This window comes from Xiphophorus maculatus, chromosome 11 (genome assembly GCF_002775205.1).
Source record: "Xiphophorus maculatus strain JP 163 A chromosome 11, X_maculatus-5.0-male, whole genome shotgun sequence".
NCBI lineage: Eukaryota > Metazoa > Chordata > Actinopteri > Cyprinodontiformes > Poeciliidae > Xiphophorus > Xiphophorus maculatus.
This window is the reverse complement of record NC_036453.1, coordinates 30,634,105-30,656,650: the sequence shown is the minus strand read 5'-3', so window position 1 is coordinate 30,656,650 and position 22,546 is coordinate 30,634,105. Positions and strand designations below refer to the sequence as shown.

The following is a 22,546-nucleotide window of genomic DNA, read 5'->3' as shown; positions in this document are numbered from 1 at the left end:
CCTCTGATTTTGCAGTTGCTTATATGTGACGAAGCAATTTAAAATATTCTGCAAAAGCTAAGGATTTATGCCAATTCTTCTTTTTCTTTGTACTGTTATCTGGTGATTCACTACAACTTTGAAAAGAAGCCCATAGTAATTAAGTTAAGGACCATTCTAATTTTATACGTAGCAACAATGCAATGAAGGACATCCCTAATTAAATCATAATTTTATAGAAGAAAAATCTCTTTTTTCAGATATTTTTCTAGGAACTCTGACTCTTTTCTTCTCGCTGCCAGGTAATGGCAAAGTGGAAGATGTTATCTCACAGCTATTCCAGCGGGTGCATCTAATCCTGTAGATAAGCACACAAACAACAGGATCTATCACAGTCATATCACAGTGATCCGATTTGAGGTTATGAAGATAGAGGCTTAAGACGGTTATCGACTAGCAAATCCTAAAGACGCTGCAGGTGCACAGAGATGCGGCTAAACAGACCAACACAGCTAAGGGATGGCTGCAGCATATAGAATCATTATAAACTCTAAAATAGATTATTCTCCATTCAGATCCATGTCTGAAAACGTTACATACACTCTGCATTCTCCTCACACTCCCTCTATTTTCAGGATCATGGAGTTTTTAATATAATTTTGCTGTAATTCCAAGCGGGACCAAAACGCTAAACCCAAGCTGGAGACTTTAAGGAAAACAGACTGCCAGAAACATGCAGACAGAATACAAAACTGGACAAGGCAACAGGGCAAAAATATATATGCAAAATATTAATTTTACACCATATGCTGTAGCTGTGAACTGAGATACTAATGGTGCAATGAGATGCAGCTCCAGAGCAGGCAGCAGGTCACAAAGGATGATGAGGGAAATGGAAAAAGATATTCGGTCATGGCATGAAAATGATCCTCCATTCAGATCCATGTTATAGCAAATATTTAGTAATTATTATATATATGAGAAAAACATTATGCAGCACATTAGATGTCGAGTTCTAATTTAAGATATTTTTATCTAATTTTATCTCTAGAAATTAGTTTACTTTGAAATAACCCCCCCAAATTTCCCTAATTTGCTATAAAACATAAAAACATTTTCTCAAATTTATTTTTCAAACACTTTCTGATAAATCTACGGTGGTGAGTTAGTTGGTTCTGCTGCAGCAAGGCATCCCTAAACCATAACTAGTCCTCTGCTTTGTTGTTTAGATTTATTTGTCCACACAATTTTCAAGACTCAGTTTTTTTTATATCAGTCCAAACTTCAGATTGGCCTTTATGTTTTTTTTTATTTTATTCAGAGAGCAACTTTCTCCTTTCAAGCCTTCCATAATGGTTAAACTTCTTTTTCTGTTTGTACAGACATGTACTTTCATCTCAACAGCAGCAGGAGCCTGCTGCAGGTCTTGTTATGATAGTTTGGAGTTTTTTAGAGACTTCTTTTAACATTTTTTTGCTCTTGGGAGAAACTTTGGCTTGAAGGCCAGACTTTTGGGCATATTCACAGTTTGTTTCAAACATCCTGTGATTAAAATGTATTAAATTGTTAAATGGATAAAAGCAGTTAAAGGGTCAGTAGCATGTGTTTTGCAAACAGTTAATGCCATTTTGTAGCACAATAACTACCTTGTCATGCATTATTTATTTCACAGGTAGTAGACTTAGGAGGTTGTGCACCAATGATCTTGTCAGCTCATCTTCCTGTGAGAAATATGTAGGATAGAAAAACTGAACAAACTGATAATCTGCTTAATAAAAGGAGGAATGCAGAACTTTTGCTTTTTCACTGCCTTACCCATATAACTGACATGTTTCCGGTATGTTTCACACAGGAAGATTATTGGTGGTGCATAACCTCCTACAGTTTACTGTACAAATAATGATCAACTTTCCTATTAATACCTACTCAATGTAAGCATGTCAATGGTGTAAAGGCTCATAAAATACAATTCACATTTACCACTGCAACGTTTTCGCAATTGGAGTTAATTTAACCTTCCTGTTATGTTCGTTTCTAGGCTACAGCAATAATGTTCGTGGGTCAATTTGACTCAGGGAGTGTTTAATCATGCAATAGTGTCAGAAACCAAAAAATTCCTCAAACATTTTTGTATGTGATTATTAACTCCAGTACTAACCATTTCAATCAATATTTGTGCAATGATGTTTTATTTCTCACAAATAAAGGATCAATAACGAGAATTTACTCATTTGGACATAAAAAATGGAATTTACATTTTTTATGTCCACTGAAAAAAACCTACAAACAAAAAAACAACAATTTCCTTGAAATTGATCTTTTGTAAAAAAAAAAAAGTTTTATATTACATTTTGATTTTTTTTCCAATAGTTGATCTTTATAATTGAACTTGAGACACTTATACTGTTCAGGGTCAAATTGACCCGGTGATTAAAATCAAAACAAATGAGTCATTCAGACAGTATTTATGTTTCCTCCACCCACACTGTGTGTCCACCCAGTGTGGGTGGAGTTTGCCCACAGGAACAGAAAATGTTCCCGTCAAAAGTTGTATGAACACCTGTTTTCTCGCAGTTTCCTAGTGAAGTAAGAAGAATAGTGAGAGGGTGGGCTTGTGTGTGTGGGGTGTGTTTGTGTGTGTGCAGTGAAATATTGTTCATAGCTGCAAGGAAACATATAGAATTGGACATTTTTTAAATCATTTTTACCCTTCAACTTGACTGCTGGGTCAAATTGACCCGAACAGTATCTATGTAAAAGGCAGCCGCAGGGGGTGTTGCAAATGTGTAAAATTAATACATTTTTAATTTATATTTAGAGTGTACCTATTAAGACAAATAGAAAAAGTTTCATCCCAAAAAAATACTTCCAACTTTAAAAAAAAAACCAAAAAACTTTAAAACGGGTCAATTTGACCCGCAACATAACAGGAGGGTTAAGACAGCAGAAAGCCGATTTGGTCTTGACACCTTTCAGACAAGCTGTTAACCTCAGCCTCCAGGACTAATCTATCTGACTTGGAAGTAAATAAAAATGTCAAGCGTCAACCATTGTAGACAAGACCTGCTTATGACCTTAAGGCAGAACTGCACCGCAAAAATGTGGCACCGTTACTTCAATTGCTTTTTTGTTGTAGCCTGGAAAACTGTTGATGATTTGCAACAACTATTAGAAATATAGGTAAACAACAGTATATTTCTGAGCAATTTTCTGTATTCACACTGCTTCTCCAACAGAAGCTGTGCACTGTTATGATATGTATGTTATTTAATAAGACATAAGGGTAAAACCAAAAGTGCGAAAAAATAATTACTGCAGCTGCTGTTACTCTCTGCAAGCAGCAGGCATGTTGCATTTTGAGTTTAGGGTTGGTGAGAAACTTTCAGTTTTATTATTGAAAGTATTTCCATTATTTTATGAATGGCTGCCATATTTCCAGCTTTTGGACAGTGAGAAACACCTACCACCAAATTCAGTGAATGTATCTTCTTGTTGATTTTATTTATGTGCAACTAGAAAAATTAAAATGTTCTAATGCTAAAAATTAAATTATATATTCATGAGAAAATGTAATCTTGTGAATATATTTTTATATCTCTGTGGCTGTTGAACTCTTAGAATCAGGTTTAGGGTAAAAATAAGATGCTTTTATGTGTGGCCCGCTCCAAGTGAAATCAATGACATCTTCAGACTCGATGAAATCACATAAATGTTGCTGACCCAGTCTGGCTTTCTCTGTGTCTCTGTGTTTGCTATATTGGAGGGAGCCAAAATGTCACATATTAAACCCTAGAAAAATGGGTTACAGTTGTTATACTGGTTGTGAAGATTGCCAGGATTGCAATTTAGCAGTTACAATGGTGACGCCTTTTTGGGGATTGTTTTACCAGGAAATCACTCACAGCCACTTGGAGCAAAATAATCTACCTTTGAAAGCTTCAGTTTCTTTCGTTTAAATTGAATCTCTGAAAATCTGCTTGGCAAGCAGTGGTGGGAAGTAACGAAGTACAAGTACTTCGTTACTGTACTTAAGTATAATTTTCATGTATCTGTACTTTACTTAAGTAGATTTAATAATGGGTACTTTCTACTTTTACTCCACTACATTTTACAGTAAGTGTCTGTACTTTCTACTTCACTACATTTCTACAAAAGTGTCGCGTTACTCGTTACATCCAAGTCGCACTGCTCTCTTTTTGTCCGTTAAAATATGAAGTTCAGGGACTTTAAGGTGGCGCCGTAAAATCTAAGCAATAACTTGACTTAGTGTCTGTTGTCACCCATCGCCTCCCCCTTTACTAGCACGGAGCTCCAGACATGCGCAGTGGTTTCCTCTGAGCGGGAGAAGATGTCTAACTAATCGATAATAGCTGCATAAATCATAAGATATGACGACATGTAAAACCAGCAGCGCTTCGCTTTCACAGACGGTGGGACTTTGTCCAACTTTTAGCGTCACTTAGAAGGAAAGCTTAAAGAAAGGTAAGATCTGTGGACGTGATGCTAGCAAAGCTAGCTGTACTGAGACACATGTTGCATCTGCCATGAAAAAGAGTTGTCACTCATGCGCTGAATTATTGTGTGGATTCAGGAACGATCCGATTCTTCTGGACGGATCTTTACTAAGGTTGATGGGACTGAAGCCTCACTGAGAGCCGTTCTTTGTTCTTGTATACACTGCAATAGCTATATATAGCTATATATATATATATATATATATATATATATATATATATATATATATATATATATATATGTGTGTGTGTGTGTGTATATATATATATATATATATATATATATATATATATATATATATATGTGTGTGTGTGTATATATATATATATATATATATATATATATATATATATATATATACACACACACACACATTTATTTAATAGACCCTTTTCATAGTGACGTCAGACAATGGCCGCCATAACTCAAAACTGGGTATCTTTACTTCCGGTGTGATTTTGCCTTGGGAACCAAGCTGAAAACTTCCCGCATTCTCATAATCTTAAGGATATAATAAAAGGTAAGTTTAATAATAACAGCATTTAAGTGTTAGATAGCTGTTACTAATCATTGTAAAGTCACCATTCTCTATCTGTGTGTAAAATAAACAGCCTCCGATCGGAGAGTAAACCACCTAGCAGCAGCTTTAGCCACATTTAGGAAAAATATACTCTCTGTCAGCGCTGTAACGTTTAGAGGTTCACTTTCTGTGTTTTATAAAACAGTGTTTACGTGCTAGATAACCGTTAAGTTTAGAAAAAACAAGACAAAAGCCACAAATAACAGTTGGGCTTGACGATATTTCTGTTTTTCCAGCAACAAAATGCGCATCTCCATGCACTGTTCATGTTTCTGTCACTGCTAACTGTCACAGAGTCTCTCCCAAAGACGCAAAGAAGGAATAAAAATAAATACACAAGAAAATATTAATGTGCAATGATTTGGATAAATAACTTTAATCTGATTACTGGATTTGAAATACGAACTCGTTAGATTATTCGTTACCGAAAAAGTGGTCCGATTAAAGACATTACAAAGCAGCGGCGGCACCGGACATCTCTGCTTATAACAAACAAATCCCTATTTTATGGGATGAGTGGCAACTCCAGTCTATAATTTAATAATCTGATCAAGATTAGAGCCTAAAACGTTATAGTTCAAAAACAGTAAAAAGTTCTGGTTAAGGAACAGTTATGTCACGTAGTTAGCTAGCTAACAAAATTCACTAATGCTAAGCTAACGGTTACGCAAAACAAAAATACCTACCTTCATAGTCAAACAGGTATTGTTCGGTGAAGAATTTGTAGCCTTTGTCTAATTTAGATTTTTTTGTCAGAGAGAACTGGTTTGCAAATCGTGATATATCTTCAAATCTTATTTTAGGCAAATGTTTTAGAGACTGTGTAAACTCCATGCTCCGGTGATCTGTCTGATCAACATATGCTGTCAGATTTATACATCTCTCTCTCTCTCTCTCTCTCTCTCTCTCTCTCTATATATATATATATATATATATATATATATATATATGAAATAGACAACTTTATCATTACTTACTATGTACACCGGAACTAAGGATACACAGCTTCGAGCCAAAACGGAAGTTGTGTGACGTCATGTGAAAAGGGTCTATTGCCGAATAAGTAAAAGTTGAACATGTGAACACAGAGCATGCTCATTGATTGATTTTGTCTCCTGTCATGGTGGCAAACATGCAGTGGGAGGGAGGATGAGAACAGTCATGGTGCTCCTTCTGCTTGTTGCGCCGTTGGACAGTGTTCATAGTGTTGTTGTAATGTTACAATTACAACTGTAATTGTAACATAGCAATTACAGTTAATTGCTATGTTTCATGGTTTAATGGTGCAGACAGTTGTGGTTTCTGACATGGGCAATATGGGCAACCGCCCAGGGCGTTATTTTTATAGGGATGGCAGGCGACCTCTGCGGATTGTAGCACAGCGATGAAAGCAAAACAGAATGAAATGAGTTGTAATTGATACTGGTTAAATATATTTCAGCTCTAAGTATTTATATCTAGGTGTTTTTATGGAAATGTGGATCTTTCAGATCAATCTGAGAACCAATTTTGATAGGTGCACTTCATTTTATTGTGTCATGTAGCGCAGGGCGCTGGTCTTGGTCTCGTGTTCAGTGGTCTTGACTACAACTCTGCTACGTGGCTCCTCGATTGCATGTCTTTCCCCCCACACCTCCGTTCCATCCCCTTTCAGTTGGATTTCTTTCTAAATAAATGTCACTAATGAAGTTCATGCTACGTTAGGACAGGAAATAAGATGTTTCCATCCCTGAAATTATGATGCATAGAATCACATATCTAAGTCTAAACTCTTACAGAGAATAAACACAATAAGAATGTTTAATCTGTGACATTGTTTATTAAAATGGCACATTTATGATGTATTCAAATTAAATACTATCGGCACACTTAATGATATTAGCGATTAGGTTATGTATTCAGCAAGTACTTTTACTTTTAATACTTAAGTATTTTTAAAAGCCAGTACTTTTTTACTTTTACTTAAGTAAAATGTTAATGTGGTACTTTGACTTTTACTTGAGTACATTTTTGTCTGTGTATTTGTACTTTTACTTAAGTACATTTTTTGAGTACTTTCTCCACCACTGTTGGCAAGACACATAAATAGTGTTTCGTATGGCATACCAATTACTAAAGTGATACATTAACTATTTATTAGAATGGTCATGCAAATATTGAATAGAATAGTTTGTGGATACATTCATTTTTATTAAGGTGGCATATTAATTCATTATTGAACTTTTTAAAGAAAAGACGTGATACCTTTTCTTAGAAAGATTAAGGATTGAAACATTTTAAAAAGTTGTGTACATTTTCCTGAAAACAGTGCGCAAAACAAATCTCTTTTCACTTTTGTCTAGGAAAGGACCAACCACAGATAATTAGAAATTATATACACACTCACAGTCCATCTGCATGTTTCAAGACTCCATGGAGCAGAAAACAATTTGTAAATTTGACAGCCAATGATTGACACAAGTCCCTCTCACCTCCAAATAATATATTTCTCATAATCACACCCTGCTTCCAACTGCACTTCATGCCTGTAGCAGCAAAACATCTAAAAGTCAGCTGTCACAGCATGAGTGCATTTCTCTGCACCACCGACTCTTTAGAACAGGGCCCAGAGACACCAATTTGTCAATTGACAGCAGTCACAAAAGACCACAATAATAGTGTTTTGAGTAATGTGCGCTTTCACACATTTTTCTCTTTCTGTTGCTCTCGATCCAGCTGCCCTCGTGAAACTGGTGTTGCTTCTCGACACCCAAAGTGCAACAAGCTCAAATTTTGGCTATAAAAAAATTCAGGTAGTTTAGCAATTACAACAGAAGGCGATATAAAAACATGTAACGTTTTCTGCACACTTATACAGTGTTTTCCACTCGTTCTTGAAGTTTGAATTTATTACTATTGTATGTTACTTTTTTTTTATTATTTAAAAAATGTTTCAGCAGAAATAAAAAGGATTTCAAACCAGACTGAGAGCATTTAAAAAATAAAACTTTTAAACAACAGGACTGTTAACAAATATGGCTGAGCAAAAAACTAAGTTTACCTTTCCACCACATAGAACTATGAGTATAGCAAGACAGGTAAAACTATCTGAAAAGTCAATAAGAAAACTACTGGTAAGAAGGACACCTTCTTGTAAGTTATAGATAGTATCTAATTAATTGGATGGCATGTCAGGGAAAAGGTTTCTGTTGCCCATAATGCATATAAAAATGCAGTGTTTGCTAAATGCTAAGCAGCCTTAACTCAATGTTGGTCAGGCAAAAGAAGAATATTTAGAGAATTGATTCATGCTCACTGTAGATGATCTGTGATGTTGTGGTACTTTTTCTCTTCCAAAGGTTCTGGGAATAGAGTGCTTTTAAAATAAAAATCTTTTGAGCACAACAATTACCCAAAACACATGGGCAAATAAACCCTGAAAGGTTCATGATGCACAAAATCCTTCTTCTTTCCAAAAGAAGAAGGATCTAAATCCAGTCTCCAAATCTAAATCCTGTTGGGGTGAAGCAAGGAGAGAGGACCCTGGACTCTGAACAATGTAGAGCGATTGAGCAATACTGTAAGATCCAGTATGTGAAATGTGCAAAGTATTCACTGCTGTGATGCCAAAAAATTCAATTGAAATCGGATGTCAGGCAGAAGTCTGTTTTGTAATGTAAGTTAATGCTAATTTTTCCCCTAATTTGAGTCATTGAGCTGCAAACCTTTGAGTGTGAGAGTTTGCTTATAATGACGTCTATGGTGACATTTCATGCAGTCTTTGATGTCACTCGGAGTGTTCTTTAATTTAATCCCCAACCTGCTATGCATGCATGCTGCACCAACATACTACTGTCAGCTTGATGTGTTGTACCTGCTGGGATCAACCACCTACATCCACCTGCTGCTCTGTCACCATACCCAATAGTTCACTTAAAAATCCATCACATATATGCTGTTTCCAATTACTCACTGTGTTATAAATTTGCTTGCAGTTGCAATTTAGACCTTTTTACCTTTGAAGAGTTATCATGCATAAGTACTACCACATAGTGAGCAAAGTGCATTTCGTCCTTGGTGTCGGCATGGCCTCTGGCTCTCCAAGAGCTCCAGAAAAAAAAAAAACACACACATGCCTTGAGGCTAAATGTGCTCATGATGGAGAGGGATGGAGTGCAATAGGGGAGGTTAATTAAACCAGTGCTGGATAGGAGAGAAACAATGAAAGGAAGTACAGAGTGGGAAAAAAAATCAATGAGAAAAATAATAATAATTCTACTGAAAGCTAAATCTGCTCTGGGTGCCCACTGGTCAGGAGGACAGAGGACAAGACAGAGGAAAAGAAAAATGAAGTAAATACGGTATTAAAAGGGAATTATGTAAGAGTGAAAGTTGGCCAAAGTCTGCACCTACAGAATAAAAAAACATGAAAGAAAAGAGAAAGCTGCAAAGCATCTGTATTTCTGCCACTGGAGTCCTTTATGAAAACTTGGATAACTAAGATCTTAGACACATTCATACACCCAAACAGAGAGAGAGAGAGACAATTCAGAGCCTATAAATACCCCAGTGAGCATGAAGTGTCCTTGATAGCAGTGAGATCCTTGAACAGAAAAGGCCTTCAGACTGTCTATTAAAGTCTACTGTGAGGTCCATAGAGAGAAGCTGGCAAACGAGCGAGGACATTCGTCTATCTGCCACTGCTTTCGTGTTGTGGATTAAACCAGAATTTTCAACTCAAGCACATCAAAGCACAACATGAGTATAGTTGATGGGAAGCTCTGTTCTGGCTAAAGTGATGTTTTGTGTTTGTACTCAGTCCCTCTGAGGATTTTGAATAGTTTTTAAAGACACCTTTTGCTACATTTACCTCTGTAAAAACTTACTGGTGAGTCTCCTCCTGCTCTAACCCTCTGGTGGAATCATTTTTGGTCCATTCGTCTATTCAAAATACCCTAAGGTCAGTCAGATCGGACGGAGAGCATCTATGGACATCAATTCAAATCAAATCAAAGTATTGCCACAGATTCTCAGATCATCATATGTGACCCAAATTGAAAATCAGAGAGTGCAGATCAACATCTTGACACAACACAACATCTTGTTATTAAACTGTGTAAATAGAAGAAAATTATTTACAGGGGTTATTAAGATGTTTCATTTTGATCTTTTGTGCTTTGGGTTTCTGAGTTTAGTTTTGATTATTGTAGTTTTCATTTATTTAGCTTCACTTTCATTTCCTTGGTCTTTTTTTCTGTTTGTGTTTCTTTCTGTGATGTGTATGTTCCCTCTTCCATAACCGTCCCACCCGCTTTGCAGCTATCTTTGCTCCCTCAGTATATTTAGTCCCTGCTTATTCCTTGTCAGATTTTTGTCTCTTGATCTTCATCTTAGTAGATCTGTGTGCTCCTTTGTTTTGTTATCCTGCTCACCCACTTGTTATGCAGTCATGTCTTTAGCTTGCTTTTGGGTCTGTGTTACAATTGTTTCAACACAGAAGTAGGATATTATTTTTGTTCTGCTATGTTTGTCACCTAACAAGCAGCTTCAAATTAGACAGACTGGCAGTAAGAGTGACAAGTGAAAACTGGGCCCTTGTGAGCTAGTTTAAAACTTCATATCTGAACTTCAAACTAATACTCCATTCCACAGATTATTAGTATTGCGCTCTTATTTAAGTGTTTTGAACCTATCCACTTAGTGTTCGCTTGTTACAGTTTACAGGAGTATCTGGGAGTAAAATATTATTAAAAAGTTAATTAATTTCAGTAATTTAATTCAAAAACTGATTAAACTTCTCTTTTTACTTCTGCTAATTTTGAAGGCTTATAGCAAATGGATTGAAAAACCCAAATTCCATTTCCCTGAAAATCGAAATCTTCCACAAAATTCATTTAAAAAGTTTTAAGACAGACATGTTTGCTTACTGACAAGCATCCCCACATATTAAACAGTACATACACTCAAAAGCGAAAGAAGCTTGAACCAAGTTTTGTCATTGCTAAACTGGAAGCCTGCTTTAATACTGATCCTCAGCTCCTCAGCTGCATTGTTGGGTCTGGTGTCTCATCTCCATCCAGACAACATCACATAGTACAGTATATCCTCTGTGGAGTTCAGGTCAGGTAAATATTCTAGCCAATCAAGCACAGTCTTATTGCAGTCAGTGATGGGTAGTCGTTGTATGAGGTCCCAGCTAACGTCATACTCTGAGAGGTTAACACCAGGCAGCCAGAGATTTCTTCTGTAACTATGAACTTTTGTGGATTACCCACATCAATCATAACTTATATCTATTGTTTTAGTCTTATTTATTATTAAAATGAAAGTGGATTTTGGGTTTTTGTTGTTTGTCAACCATGATAGTCTATATTAAAAGAAATATATGCTTCAAATACAATTATAGCGTTTTGTTAAGTTAAACATTTTGTTTATTGCTAGAGATGACCTATCTTAGATAACAATTTATTAAGTGTTTTCCTTTTGCAAGGTCCATTTCTTCACACACAGCAAAGAGTCGATTACGCACTGATGAAATATTTTATACAGTAGAGTCATACATAAACAAAATTACAAGTGGTTGGTGGGGTAACCACAGCTGTTATTGATCTGTTATATTATCATCAATTGAGATAATGACATACGAGCCGGCCGCTTTTCCCAAGAAAAGCAGAATGTCAGAGAGGCTCTTTGTGGGTTTCTAGATGTGTGTGTAATAGATGTCTTTGCTTCCTGTCGGCCTTATCAGAGCGGCTCCAGCACATGAGCTTGCACCGACAGCAACCTTCACTGAGTGTCAAAAATCTTGGCTCACACTGACTCTGTTACTTTGTCTTGGCCTCCTTGTGTGTAGCTCAATATAAGAAGTATTCACACCTAAAACAATTGTCCAGAACTCCCTTCTTAAAAGACAATTCTTTTTACTCCTTCATTTATTGAATCTTTGTACATTTGCAATAAAATTACTTATAGGTTTTAGACAACATTTTAATTTGCAGATACATGTATATGCTTTCATTGCTCTGTTTCTCTAAAATATTGGTTTCAATAACCTTCTTTTTAACCTCCTCCTTCAGCAGTTTGAAAGACAGACATTGTAGGCAGGCTTAGGAGGGCTTGACTGAACTAGTATATATCAAGATGGAAGAGTGGATGGACTGATCAGAGCTCTGTGATAACAGAAGTCCATTTTCATTTCCGGTCTTTGCAGGTTTACACTCTGCAGACACAGTCACTGCATATTCAAGTCCCCACCTTTCAAGAATAAAAAATTGTCAGTCTTAAATGCAATCCAGTTCTCACCTCTCAAACCTTACAAAGAATAACTATTAAGAAAAAAAAATCATTTTCTCTGATCTTCTCACTTTGTCCTTTAGTTTCTGTGCTGTAATGCCTGACATGTCTTCATCTTAAAATTCAATCACAGATAAGGCTTTAAGTTGGAAATGACTTTCTGATCTCATAGCTTCCCTTTCAAAAATTCAATCACTGCACCTACAAGACTTATTCCTCGAAGTTTTAAAATAATAAAGAAAACTAAGTTTCAACTGCAGTGAAACAGACTGCTGTCGCATTTTCTGTAAATGACAAAACAAAACTTTAATAAGGTCTTCCATGAATATAAGAAATAAGTCAAGTGAAATCATGGCACTTAGTTAAAAAGAGCAGCACATGAATGTTTCATATCCCAGAGCTTCACACAGTGCCACAAGCAGTAGGTAGGAAGTGGCAGTCATGGTGCATGAAGTGAAAGAGAAGGCGATTGTGGTCATTATACATCAGGGTCATGATCATTAGCCACACCACAGGTTGGGCATGTCACTGCCCCAGGCACTCTCTTTCAGTGTCAGGAAGTACGGCCAGAGTAAAGAAAAAGGTACTTTGCCATGCTGCTGACTCCAATAAGTTGAAAATACCATGCTAGTCGTAAATGTTGCATACATGAGATGACAAGTTTACCAGTGATCACAGGGCTTTGTTTTAAAAGTTTTTCACTCCGGAGTTGAAATTTTGTTCCAACTTACTTCCATTCCATAACTGCACTTGAATATAAAGGAGAAAAATCATTAGAGATGCAGAAATGTAATTTTTACTTAAGTTAGTAGCACACCATATTGTCAGACTGTTGCTCTTTATGTTGTATTTTTGGGCAACTGGATGTCTGAGTTCTCGATCAATCCATTTATCTATCTATCATAATCAAAAACTACATTCCAAACAACAGCTTCAAACAAAAAAGATTTCCATTGCCATGATTAACAAAATAACTGAAATAGAAAACAATTTAACAGCTAGGGAAGAACAGCAGAGGGAAGTGAACAACAGATTAATTCATCATGGCAAAGGGTTAGTGGGTTAAGAAGCAAGAAAATGTTTTGTCTTAACGTTGATGTTAGAAGCAGAAAAAAACAGCTAGCTTGCGGATTTCAATGAGCTTACCAAGATCTACTTATGGTTGCTAAATGACAGGTTTAACATTTCCAAAGTTACAGTATATGTGGGGCATTCTTCCTCTGCATTAGTTGTTGACTATGGTGAACAAATATGTTGAATGTGATTGAACAAAGGAACAATAGCAAACCTGAGCTCTGATGCTTGTTTGGGTCATCTGGATCGATTTTACAGATGAGTTGTTGTAGCTAAAAAGAGGAGTTAATACTGATTCTGAAAGAAATCTGTCAGAATACAGAGAGCAGTCAGGGGTCTCATGCTGACCTCTATCTACCTCTTGAAAGAGCCAACAGAACTGTTGGTCTGATGCATCACATTTTCTTTCACATCACCAGACAGCCAGATGCTGTGGGCAATGTTGAGGTGGGAAACCTATGTCCTGCCGTCTTTGACACATACCGCCTATCTAAGGATTGCAGCAAACCATGCACACTCTTATGTAAAACACCAATCCTCAACAAGCGAGACCTCTTTCAGCAGCATAATGCACCATACTATCAAGACAGAAATATTTCGGTAAGGGGTTGAGGGACACAAGAAGACTGATATTTGATGTACTGATTTTGACTGAAAATCTGTCAAACCATCCAATCAAGAATCTGAGGGATTTGCTAGTAAAATAAATCAAATCCACTGAGGTCCCAACTCAGAAGTTATAGAAGTTTGGCTGGTAATATAGTGTTTAAAACCTCACCTACAACAAGCTGTTGTCTAACACCTCACTTGTAGAAGTAAGGACATCAACAAGTCGGGATTGTTTTGTCAGAATCATCTGCCTAATCAGTAAATTATAATGCGTTTTTAAACTTTGGAGGTCAAACCTTGCAAGTTAGGTTTCTTGTAAAATTTCCCATAAAACCCTCTGTGAGAAAGATAGAGGGTTCTTGCAGATTGCAGTGAGCCACTTTTCCTAAAACATTTAGACGTGGATCTGTTGAATAGACATTTTAAGATCACTTGAGAGAATTCTAAATTTTTCTATGAGCTAAAATGCATTTCTTATTTTGCATTGTACCAAAATTGTACAATCATTCAGTTAATTTCTTCATGCGCCACGGCATAGTACGAGCAGTAGGAAATGTCTGGATTAAAGTCTTTGTGCAAAATGCTTTAGAGAACACAGCTCCCACCAGCCTTGACAGTGTTTGCAGAAGTGACTGTTCTGACAGAAACCCACTGAAAGGTTTTATTTGATGCTGCGTGCAACTGAACCAGACAGCAGAATGACAAATGAAAGAGGTTAGAAAATGCAATTAGTTTTCTAGTAACTAATTGATGTCAGTTACAGCAACTTTCTCAAACACTATTAAACGGTGTTTTACATCCCTCAACAATCCAATTACATTCAGGTATTTAATCCGTCAACACGGTTCTTGTTATTTACGGCAATATTTGCCCAACTTTGTTTGTCGATGATGCTTTATCCTTGGGCAAGACACTTGACCCACCATTGCTGCTGGTGGGGTCAGAGGTCACCACCATCAGTGTATGAATGAGTATTTGAAGTCATTCAGAGGAGCTTTGGCATCCTCTGGACTAGTTAAAGCGCTATACAAGTACAAACCACTTACCATAAAATACAGATACTATAAAGTAACAGTGATAAAAACTGGATATTTTCAAGTGATTTTAATCACAGCTTAACATCATTTAGAGACAAAAAAATACCCTTTGAAAACACAAAGAAAAAATATTTTAACACTGAACATGGATCTAAAATAAACTCTCATGCACTGGTGCTACATTTATTTTACAAAATTAAAAGCAAGATTTTTCTTTTTATCACTTAGTCAACATTGAATATCAACATGCTTTGAATCAAAACGAGTCATTATATAAAGAGAGAAACTACTAAAAATGAGGATACACAAATCACTGGTTAAGAAATAGGAAAAAGAAATAGGAAAAATTAGAAATTCCACAAATTAAAGTTAAATTTCTTTAAAACAAAAAACCTTGTGAATGTAAAAAAATCCCTTTAATGAACTTCTTTGTGTCAGTGTTTTAAGATATAAACATGCTAAAGATCTCACTGATTGCTCCTGTATCAGACATAAAATTTGGTGGTTTGAAAAAGTCTCACACCAGTCCTAGTCTGGTCAAAAACCAAGCCGACATATGCGTAATTATCAGGCAGCCAGATGTGAATGTGGCTCAGTGAGCCAATTTTTGAATGTTGCTGAGGAGTCTTCGGCTGTACACTCTGTGGTCGACAGGAAGTACTTCCATTACGGTCACTTTCACCCGACTCTCGTCCTAAGGACAAAAGAAAAGGCTCAAATTAGACTTAAACTTTAATATCTAATACTTAATGGGTTAAGGTAGAAAATCAATCAACAGCATGTTTAGTAAAAGTTAACAAATTTGACTGCTAACCTCAAAGCACATACAAACCATCCATCACAGCAGATTGACTATGTAGCTGTAGATCACTGCTCTATGCAACATAAGCCATTATGCTGTTAGTTCATGTAGATGCATAATTACTAGGTATTTAATATGTTAGTTTTGATTTGTATTGCATAGTTTCTCTGTGTCTGAGTAATGTTCCAAAAACCTTGCTAATGAGAGGGAAATATGAGAAGCTCACAATGAATAAACGATGAAGCAAAGGCAGCTTGGACCACCCTTTGTTCATCATCAAAGCTCGTACTTTGGCAACAACTACATACAAGCCAGTTAATAAGAATAATTAGCTAATATGGCAAACATCCCTCAATAAGCTGAATGTTTTAATAAAAACTCTGGGAGGACACTAGATTTTGCATATTCCATCTGTTCTGACTTTAGAAAGAAACAAGCCTATAATTAGCAATCACAGTTTGTTTTAGAAAAAAAAAAACTATTCAACAAATGCAGGAGTCTGTCTGGCCTTTCAGTCCAAGAAACTTTCTGCAGGTAGAGCTGCAATGTTATCAATACTTAGAGAAACTTATTTTTCAGATGATTTTCTCCTTTTGTTATGTCACGCAGCAGGCATGAATAATTTACCTCACCATCTGTTAGAAAGGATTCAAGTGCAAACTGCACTTGCTTAAAACAGTGAATCTTGACGGCTCCATCAGCCACAGCTGATGGCTTATGGAGCCACTTCAAAAATAACTCAAATAAAATGACAATTTCTAACAAACATTGCATGCTCATTTTTGCAATTTAAGCTTGTTTTTGTTGTATTTATGTTGACTACAACAAAAACAAATTTTAGTGCATATGCAAATGAAACAAAAATGCCCTTCCAACTACATTTCAGAGAAGTTATTTGGTAGAAATGGATTTTCTTTGATTAGTCAGCTACTGATATTTTTCACAGTTTGGTGACTCAATGCCTCATGTTTTTTTATGTAATGTGTCGACTTATTTTCTTGTTGTAGGTAGACATCAGCTCTTCACCAAAAACACTGTCTGTCCCAGTTTAATCTGTCTTTACATTTTATGCTTTCAGCTCTGGAGCTGAAAACACAACCTGGTGCTCCTACGCCTTGTGCCATCTTGACATTATGGAAATGTTTGACTATAGACTAAATTTGCTCTGCTTGCAAAATAATTACTTTTAAAACGTAAATGAATATTAGTAAGCCTCTTGCACAGCCCACATAGTGGAGACAGCTGAAAATAATTGGTTTAGCCGTCTGCTTTCTGGACAAAGCCATCAACACAGGTATTGTTTAATGATGTGTATGCTCCTTTGTTTTTCTTTTCCCTTAAAGATTATTCCTCATTCAGTGGTTCTGTGTATAGCTGTGTTTCTTCCTTGGACAAAGCCATAGATAATGTTATTGCTGCTATTAGCAATGTCTAGTCTATTCATTTCTTTCAAATAGAAACTATGCCTAGCTCAGTGTTACATAATTGGCTGGAGCGCCATCATGGATAGAGCTTCTTATGTCATTAGCTGTCTTTATTTGCATATTGCAAACATGGATATAATAAAAGACAAAGCAGATGACACTCTTCAAATAACTTAGAAGGGAAAAAGCAGATTGTAAGTATTATCTGCTGTAATGCCACATTGATAACCCTATAGATCTAAAATGAGTTCCTACAGAGTATCACAAAGAGACGTTTGATTTTTTTCTCAACTGGAATAAAATGAAGATAATTTGAAAGTGACCCGGCTTTGGTCTAAGGTGGCATTCAACTTGTGAACTGTGAACACCTCAGTGATGACTACAATTTGTTGGGGGAACAGAGCGTGAAAGTGACATTTTCCATCTCTAACCGCGCAAAAGCAGGATGTCCAGTCTGTACGTTTCCTCCACTATAAATTAGACTAAATGAGAGAGAAACATGTTCCAATTTGACTTTCTTTAGGCATTTTTTAAGATAGAGGGTACAGACAGGGGATGCAGAGATACAATGAAAAGACAAACTTGCCATTCATCCACAAGGATTACTCTTAAATCACAAAATCAGAGATTTAATATGATTTTTCCATTTCCATTTGACTGATCATTTCCATTATTTTCTGAGCTAAAGCATCTCACTAATACTCTCCAATTATAAGACTTTCCTGTGAAGACATAATGACTGAAGTCTTTTCTGTTATGATCACAGTTACTATCAGAGGGATTACACATAAAACAATTTCAAAGCGTTAAAAATGTTCCATCAGCAGTTCAGCAAGCAAATTGAGTATTAAAGCTGTTTAATATCTGTGATTTCACACTCCTATCATTATTTTCAATTTTGTCTATCTAAAGAAACAAAAGTAAAATTAAAAAGGGGTCATTTTTACTTCGCAAAAGGTGACAAAATTGATGTGATCAACATAATATGCTGTAATTAATATTCCACTCACGTGCAGAAAAACAAAATATTGTGGCAGCTGAACATTTTCTCTAACTGTATTTCACAGGTTGGTGTGAAGCCGGCATTTTCCCTGAAGAAATAAGGTCTGGACGCTGTCTGGCACATGGATACAATGTGAAAGAAAACACACACTATGGCTCACACAAAGGCAACACACCACTAGCCAATTTATTCATACATATGCTACAACCTCATGGAGAATTAATAAGTTTCAGTATTGTGTTAAACAATGTAGTTACACAGCAGAGGATTCCTGCAGAAAAACTGTCATAACCAAGCAGTTAACACTCCCTGCAGATAATACTTTGTCACAGTATGTTCTGAGCAAAAGAATGGCTCCCACTGACCTTACTGAATCTTAGGTTTTATTAGCAACATCAGAAATTTGCAGCCTCGGTATTTAGAAACACTGGTCTTATCCGGAACATTACTGGAGCTCTGAGTTGTCCTCAAATGACACCATAGGGCTTACATTTGTGGTTCTGTGCTACACGAGTCTTATTTCTCTTTTAAAAACATCAAAACCTCTGCGTCTATCCAAATTAAGAAATATGTCAACCACAGACAGCCTGCTGTGTCTTTGTTGATTTGCTTGTCCAGTGTGTCACAAGTGCTCACTGTCAGCTACGTGGTAAAGAATGAAACACTTAGAAATATTTTTTGTAAATATCACATTGATTATGTAAATTACCTTAGATTTCACTAAAACATTTTTATCATACTGCGAAAGAGCAATAAGAACTGAATTTCTTGCTGACAAGTTCAACTAAGGGTCTGGTTTTGCAGATGATGTAAGGCGATAATATTAAGTCTGTGCTTAGCTCTCAATGGTCGGTTTGTTACCATAAATGAAGGAAAATTTGTCCCCTCTGACATATATTCAGATACACAATATACAAACAGATATACAACTCACATTTTCGAAACCTTGGAGCAAATAATAAGAGTACATCTACATCTTCTTAAATGTCTTCATATTGAAAAACACATGGATTCAAGTCCAAATACAGGCATCATTATGTTGCCATATGTATTGACAACCCCGGTGGACACATTTATAAAGTCTTAAAATAATCTTTAATTATACCAACATACTTTTCACATTAAAAAGTTAAGAGAAATTAAGCTTTTAGTTTAGTTAAGTGTGAAAATAAATACCAAAGGGAGGAAATTAATTTCTACATTATCACTAGTGTCCCAATTAGAGGCACACCAAACAAGTCAAATGGAGTAAACAGACCTGACATATTTTCAAATTGGAGGGACTTGATTAAAATTTTTAATCGAATTAATTGCAGAGTCTGTAATTTATTGAAAACCTTATACTGATTTTTTTTTTTAATTCAAAAACCAATTTGTTGCTCAACAAAAAATAAATTGTTTTTAATCTGTTATTTAGGTTATTCAACCATCAGATTGCTGCAAAATGGTGCTACCTGTTCAACTCTCAAGTGTTTCAAAAACTTCTTTGAAAAAAATATTCTTCATAAAAGATTGTTAATACTGACATTAGCATTTGGACAGCTGTGATTGCTGCATGTCTTGCATTGAAATTGTATAGTGCTGTCCTGACAGACCCAAGACCACATTGCGTATCAGGTAGTAGTGATGATGATACAACAGAATTTTTTATTATTATTATTTTAAGTCCAAAATTAACCCCCACTGGGTTAAGATAAGGTGCTTTGTCCTTTATTGGAGTGTTTGCGGATGCCGTTTGTCAAATTTAGGCTCAAACCAGAAACACGTGAATAGAAACTTTTTTCTGTCTATCTAAGATAGATGGGCATAGAGGTCCATCTATCTTAGCCTCTCTTTAAAACGTGAAAGACAGGCAAACACCCAATTCAAATTAAGTTTTCACAAGTCTGATATCTGCTACAAGAAAACAACTACTCATAAACTCAATCATAACTGCATTTAGTAGTAGTCATTTGTTTAAACATCTATAATGGTGACGACTAAGACCGGAGGAGGAGCTAAGCTTATCTTACCGTCACACAGTGAAGAGGACAAATAGCTACAGCGTTCACTACTGCAGCAAATCTTTCAGTGTAAGATTATGCAACTGCACTAAAGGAATAAGTAATTCATTTAAGGCTTTTTACACATCTTTACCAGTGATGTAAATATTGTTTGAGTCCATTAGACTGGCCTAATCTAGAAAAATCAAATGTGCTATGTTTAGAGTCAAGTCAGTCATATGAAGAAGAAAATAACAGACACCAGATTGAACTCCTCCTTTATTAATACAAATATAACATCTATATAATGTATACACCTCAATGTCCATTTGCACCTTCTTTCTATTTCTGTATGTTTCTGTGTTTTTATTATGTGGGCTCTATGTGCCTCCTTTAATTGGCCCCTGGGGATACATAAAGTTTTCTGAATTGAATTAAATCTAAATATTTTACTGATTAAACATTCTTAGATACAAAACCTCTTCCACACACTCCATAATTATCACTGCTTGATGGTCTCTGGATGGATTGTCTATTGCTACATGCAGTATGAACTAATGAGCTAAACATTACAACAACTGAAGTGAAGCTTTTACTAGATGTTCTTATAAAAAGAGACAAATGAGAAAAGTAGTGTTATTGCACTGAGTTAATTTGTAGCAAACCTATGAGACAAAAAGACTGAATATGTATATAACACCCACTCATATGGAGAGGAGGAACACGTCTGTTGGGAATAATAAAATGTATAATTTCCAGTAATAAAAACATCGATGATGATTCTGTAACATCAATTTTACAAAAACTCATTTATAGACATCCCAAATAGGGATAGGTGTTATAAAGTAACACCTCCAATGCATTTCATCGACACAGATTTCACTTATCTTTGGAGCAGACACCCAGCAGGAGCTGCTTCATCATGTTTGTTAGTTTGAAACTTCAAAATTACATATTGATAGACAATCCCGAGGGGGGCTGCGATCGTTTTAATTGGTATCGCAGAACATAAATGCTATAAAATATTTTAACTTCACCATATTAAATCATTAAAAAATCATTACAGCATTACTCCGTTAGCCTCCAGCTGAGGTCTGTGCTTCAATTAAATCATTCAATTAACATTTTCACTAAGGTTAGCCTGTTTTATGAACAGATTTAAAAAGTAACCCTGTGAAAACACTGATCATAACATGACTGGGTTTACAGGCTGTGACACAAAATACTCATGTCATTATTCTGACATAAAAGATAACAGATAATAAGACCTGTAGAAGATCCTAAACTGGGAGGTTTTTTCTGGGTTACATCCACTTTGTTTTGTTTGGTTCCTTCAGTGGAAGAGAAAATACCCCAGAAAATTACCTTGCCTCCTATAGCAAAACCCACCTGAAAAGTTTCTGCTTCTGGATGAACAAACGAAAAACCACTACATTACATGCACAGTGTGTTACAACACACTGCAAATAACAGTGCAGCACACCCTCAAAATAACAATTTTAACCAAGCCTACGCTGTACATTAAAAGTTTTTGTGATGAAAAAGACCTTTGCAAAAAAGAAAAAGGTTAATGCTGACTCACTCTGATATGCATACTGTTCACCTGAGGAGAGAGCTGAGAAAGGTGGCTGACTGACAACTGACACAATGAACAGTGGCAACACACAGCTACTGGCTCTACTAAATACTTTGACAGAAAATGTTCACAATTTGAATTTTTTTGTAGTCATGGATAAAATCTGCCAGCTAAAATGCTGTTTTATTAGTATTTCTTTTATGTATCTTTTCTGAACACTTATATCCACTTACTGCAACAATTTTATACTTTTTCATTTAACTTAAAACAATTAGAGAAAGGTTTAAAATTTAAACTCATAATCTGAAGGCGTATTGCTTTTTTCTCTTTGTTTTGGGCGTGGGAGGTAGTGTCTGTTGGTGCTTTAGACAAATCTCTCCCACTGAGAATATTTTATGACTGTAACAATTTGATCTTTAGACGCTTTACTGGGAAATTTTTCAGTCACTGGCAGGCATTCCTTCTTATTTTATGAACTAAAGGAATGGATTAAAACTGCACAGGATTGCTTGAAGGGTTTCATAAGGTCAAGACACAGATCCTTCAGAGATAAATCTGAATCTCAATTGCTCCTCCCAGTATATGCCCGTAGTGGCAATTTGGCCTTTGAATAATTAGGCTAATTAGCCTTAGACAGACAATAGCTAAATGCTAATTAGTGTCTAATTAAGAGAAATGAATCCACAGCTGTAT

The 22,546-nt window shown here is 35.9% G+C and overlaps 1 protein-coding gene across 1 annotated transcript in view; it reads right to left on the bottom strand.

The window, feature by feature from the left end:
* Positions 1-15,124: 15,124 nt before the first annotated feature.
* Positions 15,125-22,546, bottom strand: part of LOC102216794 (replication protein A 70 kDa DNA-binding subunit-like) — a 39,529-nt gene continuing 32,107 nt past the window's right edge. Inside the window, exon 17 of the mRNA XM_023342731.1 lies at positions 15,125-15,760. Coding sequence (XP_023198499.1) covers positions 15,659-15,760 — 102 coding nt within the window. The 3' untranslated portion in view covers positions 15,125-15,658. The remainder of the gene's footprint in view (positions 15,761-22,546) is intronic.